General features: G+C 51.3%; 1 protein-coding gene across 1 annotated transcript in view; it reads left to right on the forward strand.

Moving 5' to 3' along the window:
* Nucleotides 1-471: 471 nt before the first annotated feature.
* The window catches only part of LOC112617375 (protein unc-13 homolog A), a gene marked incomplete at both ends in the record, with an annotated part of 36,938 nt that continues 27,341 nt past the window's right edge, over nt 472-10,068 (forward strand). Inside the window, 4 exons of the mRNA XM_025374143.1 lie at nt 472-595; nt 2,187-2,260; nt 3,585-3,639; nt 7,111-7,146. Coding sequence (XP_025229928.1) covers nt 472-595; nt 2,187-2,260; nt 3,585-3,639; nt 7,111-7,146 — 289 coding nt within the window. The remainder of the gene's footprint in view (nt 596-2,186; nt 2,261-3,584; nt 3,640-7,110; nt 7,147-10,068) is intronic.

The following is a 10,068-nucleotide window of genomic DNA, read 5'->3' on the forward strand; positions in this document are numbered from 1 at the left end:
GAAAGAAAGAAAGAAAGAAAGAAAGAAAGAAAGAAAGAAAGAAAGAAGGGAAGGAAGGAAGGAAGGAAGGAAGGAAGGAAGGAAGGAAGGAAGGAAGGAAGGAAGGAAGGAAAGAAGGAAGGAGAAAGAAAGAGGAAAGAAAGAAAGAGAAAGAAAGAAGAAGGAAGGAGAGAAAGAGAAAGGAAGGAGGGAAGGAAGGAAGGGAGGGAGGGAAAGAAAAAAGAAGGAAAGAAAGAAAGAGAAAGAAAGAAGAAAGAAAGAGAAAAGGAAGGAAGGAAGGAAGGAGAGAAAGAGGAAGGAAGGAGAGAAGGAGGGAAGGAGAGAAGGAAGGAAGGAAGGAAAGGAAGAGGGAGAGGAGACACGACTTTTGTTTTGGGGTAGGGGTGAGGGGGATGTCTCATGTGAGAGTAGGGGCCCCAGGGACCAGCGTAGCAGATGCCTGACCCACACACCTCCTCCACTGACCTCCAGGAGGGCCCTGGAGAGTGGCTGACACTGGACTCCCAGGTCATCATGGCGGACAGTGAGATCTGCGGCACCAAGGACCCCACTTTCCACCGCATCCTCCTGGACACGCGCTTTGAGCTGCCCTTAGGTGAGTACCCAGGCACGGGACATTCATCCAGCCCGGCCCCACTTCTGGACTCACTCAGCTATTCCAGGAGAGTCAACAGGCTGAACCTGCTGCGTGCAGGCCATGACCCAGGCCCCGTACCTTCCCAATGAGCTGCAAATGTTTCACAAACCCACGGCGCTCAGGGCTGAGCTATCCTGGCGGTTCCTTGGTGATGCCTAAGGCTGCAACATTGAGCTGGGGATAGGAGGAGAGACAGACAGAGAGAGAGAGACAAAGAGAGACAGAGAGAGACATGTAGACAGAGGCTGAGAACAGATAGTCCCCTCTTCCTTTCCGGAAGCACCTTGAGCCTCTCCACCTCATTCTTCTAAGAACCCATGGCTGGCCAGGCACAGTATCTCATGCCTGTAATCCCAGCACTTTGGGAGGCTGAGGTGGGAGGATCATTTGAGGCCAGGAGTTTGAGGCCAGCCTGGGCGATCTAGTGAGATCCCATCTCTATGAAAAAGTTAAAAATTCACCAGGCGAGGTGGCTGCTGGGCGCAGGTGGCTCACGCCTGTAATCCCAGCACTTTGGGAGGCTGAGGTGGGTGGATCACGAGGTCAGGAGATCGAGACCATCCCGGCTAACACGGTGAAACCCCGTCTCTACTAAAAACACAAAACAATTAGCCGGTGTGGTGGCGGGCACCTGTAGTCCCAGCTACTCGGGAGGCTAAGGCAGGAGAATGGCGTGAACTTGGGAGGCGGAGCTTGCAGTGAGCTGAGATAGCGCCACTGCACTCCAGCCTGAACGACAGAGCGAGACTCCATCTCAAAAAAAAAAAAAAAAGAAAAGAAAAGAAAAAGAAATTCACCAGGTGCCTGTAGTCCCAACTATTCAGGAGGCTGAGGCGGGAGGATAGCTCGAGCCCAGGAGTTTGAGGCTGCAGTGAGCTGTGATTGTGCCACTGCACTCCAGCCTGGGTGACAGAGTGAGACCCTGTCTCTAAAAAATAAAAAATAAAAACAATGGGCATGGTGGCTGATGCCTGTAATCCCAGCACTTTGAGAGGCTGAGGTGGATGGATCACCTGACGTCAGGAGTTTCAGACCAGCCTGGCCAACATGGAGAAACCCTGTCTCTACTCAAAATACAAAAAATTAGCCAGGCGTGGTGGCGCATACCTGGAATCCTAGCTACTTAGGAGGCGGAGGCAGGAGAATTGCTTGAACCCGGGAGGCGAAGGTTGCAGTGAGCCACGATTGCTCCACTGTACTCCAGCCTGGGCAACAGAGTGAGACTCCGTCTCAAAAAAAATTTTTTTTAATTTAAAAAAATTAAATAAAAACAATGGCTTCCCCACCCTCGTAAAGGCTAGGAACCATCTCCTCTCATCCTCCAACTATTCTCCATCCAGCTCTGGGAAGAGGGGCATCAGAGACACCACGGTACCTCCCCTTCATCTCCATCCACCCTCTTGAGACCCCAGGCCAGCCCACCCCTACTTCTGAGGCTTTGCCAAAGACCCCAGAAACCAGGGCCCGGCTGGAACTCAGTAGGCCTGGAGGATGGAGGCTGAGGGGCAGGGAGGAGCTTCCAGGCTCACGGACACGGCTCTGCTTGCAGACATTCCCGAAGAGGAGGCTCGCTACTGGGCCAAAAAGCTGGAGCAGCTCAACGCTATGCGGGACCAGGATGAAGTGAGTGTTGCGCTGGGAGGGGGCTGTTTTCTTCCTTGTTTCTGTCTCTGTCTCCCCACGATTTTCACTTACTGATGCTGTTTCTCTCTGAGCTTGTCTTTCCCTGCGTCTCTGTTTCTAACTTTGTTAACCTGACTGCGTCCATGACCCATGTGGTCCAATCTCAAGACAATGATGGGGTCAAGAAACATGCAGAGGCCAGGCGCAGTGGCTCATGCCTGGAATTCCAGCACTTTGGGGGACCAAGGTGGGCAAATCACCTGAAGTCAGGAGTTCAAGATCAGCCTGGCCAACACAGTGAAACCCCGTCTCTACTAAAAAAAAAAAAAAAAAAATTAGCCAGGCTCAGTGGCTCACACCTGTAATCCCAGCAATTTGGAAGGCCGTGGCGGGCAGATCGTTTGAGGTCAGGAGTTCGAGACCAGCCTGGCCAACATGGTGAAACCCCGTCTCTACTAAAAACACAAAAAATTAGCTGGGCATGGCAGCATGCACGTATAATCCCAGCTACTCGGGAGGAGGTTGCAGTGAGCCGAGATTACGCCACTGCACTCCAGCCGGGGTGACACAGCAAGACTCTGTCTCAAAAAAAAAAAAAAAAAATCCAATCCACCATTGATGGGCACCTAAGTTTATTCCATGTCTTTGCTGTTGTGAATAGCACTGCCATGAACATACGTGTGCATGTGTCTTTTTGGTAGGACAATTTCTTTTCCTTTGGGTATATACCTAGTTGTTTGTTTGTTTGTTTGTTTGAGATGGAGCCTCCCTCTGTCGTCCAGGCTGGAGTGCAATGGCACAATCTCAGCTCACTGCAACCTCCGCCGCCCGGGTTTAAGTGAATCTCGTACCTCAGCCTCCCAAGCAGCTGGGCTTACAGGCGCGTGCCACCACGCCCAGCTAATTTTTTGTGTTTTTAATAGAGACAGGGTTTCACCATGTTGGCCAGGCTGGTCTCAGACTCCTGACCTCAAGTGATCTGCCTGTCTCGGCCTCCCAAAGTGCTGGGATTACAGGTGTGAGTCACTGCACCTGGCCCCTAGTCTTTTTCTATCTCTGTTTCTCACTCCTTCTCTGTCTCTGTCTCCGTCTTTCTCTCTCTCTCTCACATCTCTGTGTGTGTGTGTGTGTGTGTGTGTGTGTGTGTGTGTGTGTGTGTATCTTTCTCTCCTTTTCTCTCTTACTCCCTGTGTCCTTCTCATAGTGGGGGAGAGAATTTGGGAGGCAGAGGGAAGTCGGGATGGGATGGAACAGACGACTATCCTGGTCCCCTGGCCTTTGGCCCCTCTGAGATAAGCCCTTTCTCCTTCCGCCACCCCTTCAGTATTCGTTCCAAGATGAGCAAGACAAGCCTCTGCCTGTCCCCAGCAACCAGTGCTGTAAGTACCTCTTGATTCTTCCTTGGGCATCAGCTGAAACACTCATCCCTCCCCTACCCCATGACTGTCCTGTCTAAAGGCTCCTCCAGTCTGGAGATACAAGTCCTGAGAGTGCAGTGTCCACTTACAGTATATTAGAAATTAGCGTTCTGAGGCTAGGCATGGTGGCTCACCCCTGTAATCCCAGCACTTTGGGAGGCCGAGGTCAGGAGTTCGAGACCAGCCTGGCCAACAGGGCACAACCCCATCTCTACTAAAAATACAAAAAAAATTGAACAGGCATGGTGGTGGGTGCCTGTAATCCCAGTTACTCAGGAGGCTGAGGCAGGAGAATTGCTTAAACCCAGAAGGCAGAATCTGCAGTGGGCCAAGGTCATGCCACTGCACTCCAGTCTGGGTGACAGAGCGAGACTCTGACTCATAAAAAGAAGGAAGGAAAGAGAAAGAGAAAGAAAGAGAGAAAGAGAAAGAGAGAGAAAGAAAGAAAGAAAGAAAGAAAGAAAGAAAGAAAGAAAGAAAGAAAGAAAGAGAAAGAAAGAGAGAGAGAAAGAAAAGAAAGAAAGAAAGAGGGAGGGAGGGAGGGAAGGAAGGAAGGAAAGGAAGAGTTCTGAGACTTGGGCTTGATGAAAGACAGGGAGGAAGACAGGAAGGAAGGAAGGAAGGAAGAAAGGAAGGAAGGAAGGAAGAAAGGAAGGAAGGAAGGGAGAGTTCTGAGACTTGGGCTTGATTTCCACCTTGCTATGTGGTCATGGGCAGGCCAGCGTCCCTCTTCTATATTTAGGGGCCCTCTCTTTGAAATAGTGCATCTGACAGCCCCCTCCCTCTAAGGGCTGTTGGAAGGATCCAGGACATCTAGAGATATGAAAAACACTTCGTAGATGCTTCACTTTCCATTCATCAGATCCTGGATGAGGGCGTATAACTCATTCCACAAACTATTCATGGGGCCAGCACAAACCCCGAGCAGCCTACAGTCAGATGGCACAGACAGACACAGACAGAAGATTCTGCCAGCACATGTACAATGGGCACACGTACAACAGATGAAGGCTGTTTCACTAACCCATTTTCTTAGATGGAGAAACTGAGGCCCAAGAGGAGATGTGATTTACCTAAGGCCACACACCCAGCAAGTGGCAGAGCCAGGATTTGAAACCAGGTCTGAGGGACTCCAACTTTGCTTCCCTTTCCACTGAACCTTGTCTGTTGATGATGATGATCACGTTTCTCTTCCTATTTCCATCAAGGCTGCAGTTGTCAAGATTTTTTTAATCTTCCTGGGCCCTGTCGACACTCAGATGCATCCAGACAAGGTCTTTTCATGGATGGAAGAGCTGTCTCCCTCCTTAAAATGACTTCCCATTGCTTTGTGGTGGAGGAGAAGTAGCAAATCATATAGCCTCAGGACAGAGCTCCCACCTGCTGACACCAAAACCCCACTTCACTCTTCAGCCAACTCCTTCTCCTTTCCATTTACTTTCTTTTCTTCTTCTTCTTTTTTTTTTTTTTTTTTTGGAGATAGAGTCTCCCTCTGTCACCCAGACTGGACTGCAATGGCACTATCTTGGCTCACTGCAGCCTCTGCCTCCTGGGTTTGGGCAATTCTTGTGACTCAGCCTCTTGAGTAGTGGGGATTACAGGCACATGCCGTCACGCCCAGCTAATTTTTGTATTTTTAGTAGAGATGGGGTTTCGCCATGTTGGCCAGGCTGGTCTCAAATTTTTTACCTCATGTGATCCACCCACCTCAGCTTCCCAAAGTGCTGGGATTACAGGTGTGAGCCACCGTGCCTAACCCCTTTCCATTTGCTTTTCCATCTTCCTTTTTTCCCCTCTCACAGCTTTCCCCGTATCTGTGTCTCCCCCACCATGTGTCCAGGAGGGTGGTAATGGAGGTGGGGTTGAGGGGGGCTTGGGGAACTCCAGCTGGAGTATCCTGTTTCTACACTAACTTGGGGTGTGATATTGAGAAAGTTCCTTGGCTTCCCTGGCCAGGGAGGAGTCATCACTGCCCGGAAGGAATTACAAACCCCCTCTGGGTGAATGGGGTCATTGAGAGGTTGCAGTGGGGGTGGGGCCAGGCAGAGTGGAAGTGGGAAGGCAATGGCAGAGAGTCCCTGGGCAGATGGACTAGAGCCAGGGGCAAGTTCGATTTGGGAAGTGGAGACCACCACTCAGTATTTACCCACAAGTCCTCCCTGGGCGTATTTTGTCACCCCCATTTCCCAGAGGAAGCAGTCAATGGTCAGAGGAGCCAGGATTCTGGTCCAGGACATTTTTCTGAAGTGCCAGGTACTGCACATGATAGGCAAAGGGGTTCTCGCCCTGGCCCTGATGCTCAGAGGCTGTGTGACTTTTGGCTGCTCACTGCATCTCTCTGAGCCTCATAGTTTCACCCGTAAAATGAGCAGACCACCCAACAGAGGTGTTTTAAACCTTAGGGTTTCCAATTTAGTGTGTCTTTCCTTATCCAAGAGCTGGTAGAGGAAAAGGGTGGAGACTGGGAGACTGTTAACCCCAGACTTCATAGTCAGAAAACCCTGGGCCCAGATACCCACTTTGTTACTTCCTGACTGAGCCTTTCCTCTCATTGAAAACTGAGCCAGGCTCAGTGGCTCATGCCTGTAAATCACAGCTACTCGGCCTCACATGAGACCAGGTGTTTGAGACCACCCTGGCCAACATAGCAAGACTCCATCTCTACACAAAAAAACAAAAAGAAAAACCACCAAGAACCAAAACATTAGCTGAACATGGTGGTGGGTGCCTGTAATCCCAGCTACTCGGGAGGCTGAGGTGGGAGGATCACTTGAGCTTGGGAATTGGAGGCTGCAGTGAGCCATGATTGCACCACTCCACTCCAGGCTGGATGACAGAGTGAGACCCTGTTTCAAAAAACAAAAAAAATTAAAGAAAAGAAAAAAATAAACAAACAGGGATATCCCACCTTCCTCCCAAGGTGGAGAGCAGAGACACAGCAAGTGTCAGCAATGAAAGTGATACTTAGGAAAGGTACTCAGGACAGGGCCGGGCGCGGTGGCTCAAGCCTGTAATCCCAGCACTTTGGGAGGCCGAGACGGGCGGATCACGAGGTCAGGAGATCGAGACCATCCTGGCTAACACGGTGAAACCCCGTCTCTACTAAAAAATACAAAAACCTAGCCGGGCGAGGTGGCGGGCATCTGTAGTCCCAGCTACTCGGGAGGCTGAGGCAGGAGAATGGCGTGAACCCGGGAGGCGGAGCTTGCAGTGAGCTGAGATCCGGCCACTGCACTCCAGTCTGGGCGACAAAGCGAGACTCTGTCTCAACAAAAAAAAAAAAAAAAAAAAAGGAAAGGTACTCAGGACAAGAGCGGCTCTTGGGGTGGGGGGAGCAGATGCGGAGAGTGAGGAGGACCGCAGGGGGGGCCCGCTTCCTACACCCACCCCTTTGTCTGCTCCCTTTTATTATTTCTCCCCTTCTCTTTGTAGGCAACTGGAATTATTTTGGCTGGGGTGAGCAGCACAGTAAGTACTCAGCCTGATTGATGTTCTGGGAGGCCCATGGGAAGGTGGACACCTTGGTGATCCCAAGGCCCCTCCCCACTATCACACAGGGAAGCAGGGAGCCTGTGACCAGCACATGGGGGCCAGAGGGCTTGGCGAGACCCCTTTCAAGCTTTCCTGTACCCTGTTCGTTAGTGCCTGTCTTGGGAGGCCCGCTGTCTGCTGGGGAGTGGGCACCATCGTTGGGGTGGGGGGGTTCAGCCTGGAGGAGTGGACATTTAGACCGACAACCTGCCTGTGTCCAGCTGGGTGCTGTGGCCTCCTCCCGCCACTCCCCCTGTATCCCCTCACCTCCTCTCCTGTATCCCCTGCCTTTTGGTCTTCCTATCTTCCTTCTCCGCTTGGAAATGGGTCCAGTGTCACTCACGCGGAGACCTCACCAACCCCTTAGGCTCCGCCCATACTCACACCTTACCTTCCATCTTCATTTGCTGTCCCAGGGAAGAAGGCAAGCCACGCCCTCCCTAAATTTAATGTTCATTTTTCTTTTTCTTTTTCTTTTTCTTTTTTTTTTATTGAGATGGAGTCTCACTCTGTCACCCAGCCTGGAGGGCAGTGGCACGATCTCGGCTCACTGCAAGCTCCGCCTCCCGGGTTCACACCATTCTCCTGCCTCAGCCTCCCAAGTAGCTGGGACTACAGGCGCCCGCCACCTCACCCGGCTAGTTTTTTTTTTTTTTTGTATTTTTTAGTAGAGATGGGGTTTCCCCGGGTTAGCCAGGATGGTCTCGATCTCCTGACCTCGTGATCCGCCCGTCTCGGCCTCCCAAAGTGCTGGGATTACAGGCTTGAGCCACCGCTCCTGGCCAATTTTTTGTATTTTTAATAGAGATGGGGTTTCACCATGTTGGCCAGGCTGGTTGTGAACTCTCGACTTCAGGTGATCCACCCACCTTGGCCTCCCAAAGGGCTGGGATTACAAGTTTGAGCCACTGCGCCCGGCCTCCTGTGAGAATCTAATGCCACCACTGATCTGACAGGAGGCGGAACTCAGGCAGTAATGTGAGTGATGGGGAGCAACTATAAATACAGATGAAACTTCACTCACTCACCTAACCGCCGCCCACCTCCTGCTGTGCGGCCCAGCTCCTAACAGGCCACAGACCAGACCCGTGCCCTAAGGAGTTGCTCCCTTTCTCCCATACCCTGCCTCTTCTAGAGAGACCCAGTCCTCTATTCTCTTTTTTTTTTTTTTTTTTTGAGATGGAGTCTCGCTCTGTCACCCAGACTGGAGTACAGTGGTGCGATCTCTGCTCACTGCAACCTCCACCTCCCAGGTTCAAGCAATTCTCCTGCCTCAGCTCCTGAGTAGCTGGGATTACAGGTGCATACCACTATGCCTGGCTAATTTTTGTATTTTTAGTAGAGATGGGGTTTCACCATGTTGGCCAGGCTGGTCTTGAACTCCTGACCTCAAGCAATCCTCCTGTCTCGGCCTCCCAAAGTGCTGGGATTACAGGTGTGAGTTACCATGCCTGGCCAGTCCTCTATTCTGAGGATAAATCTGCCTCCTTCTCTTTTCTGCACCAACTGGGAAGTCCTTCACTCCTTCCTTATATCCTGGTGGACAAACCTATCTCCAGGACCAGTGAAACTGTTGACAAACACTTTGGTACACCATTTATCAAAAACAAGTTGGTTAAAAATCAATTTAGGGCCGGGTACGGTGGCTCACGCCTGTAATCCCGGCACTTTGGGAGGCCGAGGTGGGCGGATCACGAGGTCAGATCGTGATCTGAGCTGAGATCGCACCACTGCACTCCAGCCTGGGTGACAGAGCGAGACTCCAACTCAAAAAAAAAAAAAAAAAGTCAATTTAGGCCAGCCACAGTGGCTTACACCTACAATTCCAACACTTTGGGAGGCTGAGGCGGGAGGATTGCTTGAGCCCCAAAGTTTGAAATCAGCCCGGGCAACACAGCAAGACCCCACTTCTACAAAAAAAAAAAAAAAAAAAGGCCAGGTGTGGTGGTACACCCCTGTAGTCCCAGCTATTCAGGAGGCTGAGGCGCGAGGATTGCTTGAGCCCAGGAGGTCAAGGGTACAATGAGCCATCATTGTGCCACTGCACTTCAGCCTGGGCAACAGTGTGAGACCCCATTTCTAAAAAATAAATATATTAAAATAAATAAATAAATAGATAAATAAATCAATTCCGCCAAAATGAATGCTTGGCAGACAGGACAAGCTGGATAACAACCAACTTGCCACAAACGAACAGTATGGTCAAAAGCAAAGACAGGCCAGGCGCGGCAGCTCACACCGTAATCCCAGCACTTTGGGAGGCCGAGGTAGGCAGATCACTTGAGGTCAGGAGTTTGACACCAGCCTGGCCAACATGATGAAACCTCGTCACTACTAAAAATACAAAAATTAGCCAGGCATGGTGGTGCGTGCCTGTAATCCCAGCTACTCGGGAGGCTGAGTCAGGAGAATCATTTGAACCTGGGAGGTGGAGGCTGCAGTGAGCTGAGATTGCATCATTGTACTCTAGCCTGGGTGACAGAGCGAGACTCCTTCTTTTTTTTTTTTTTTTTTTTGAGACGGAGTCTCGCTCTGTCGCCCAGGCTGGAGTGCAGTGGCCGGATCTCAGCTCACTGCAAGCTCCGCCTCCCGGGTTCCCGCCATTCTCCTGCCTCAGCCTCCCGAGTAGCTGGGACTACAGGCGCCCACAACCGCGCCCGGCTAATTTTTTGTATTTTTAGTAGAGACGAGGTTTCACCGTGGTCTCGATCTCCTGACCTTGTGATCCGCCCGCCTCGGCCTCCCAAAGTGCTGGGATTACAGGCGTGAGCCACCGCGCCCGGCGAGACTCCTTCTTAAAAAAAAAACCCTTGGCCGGGCGCGGTGGCTCACGCCTGTAATTCCAGCACTTTGGGAGGC

This window comes from Theropithecus gelada, unplaced genomic scaffold (assembly GCF_003255815.1).
Source record: "Theropithecus gelada isolate Dixy unplaced genomic scaffold, Tgel_1.0 HiC_scaffold_16119, whole genome shotgun sequence".
Taxonomy (NCBI): Eukaryota; Metazoa; Chordata; class Mammalia; order Primates; family Cercopithecidae; genus Theropithecus; species Theropithecus gelada.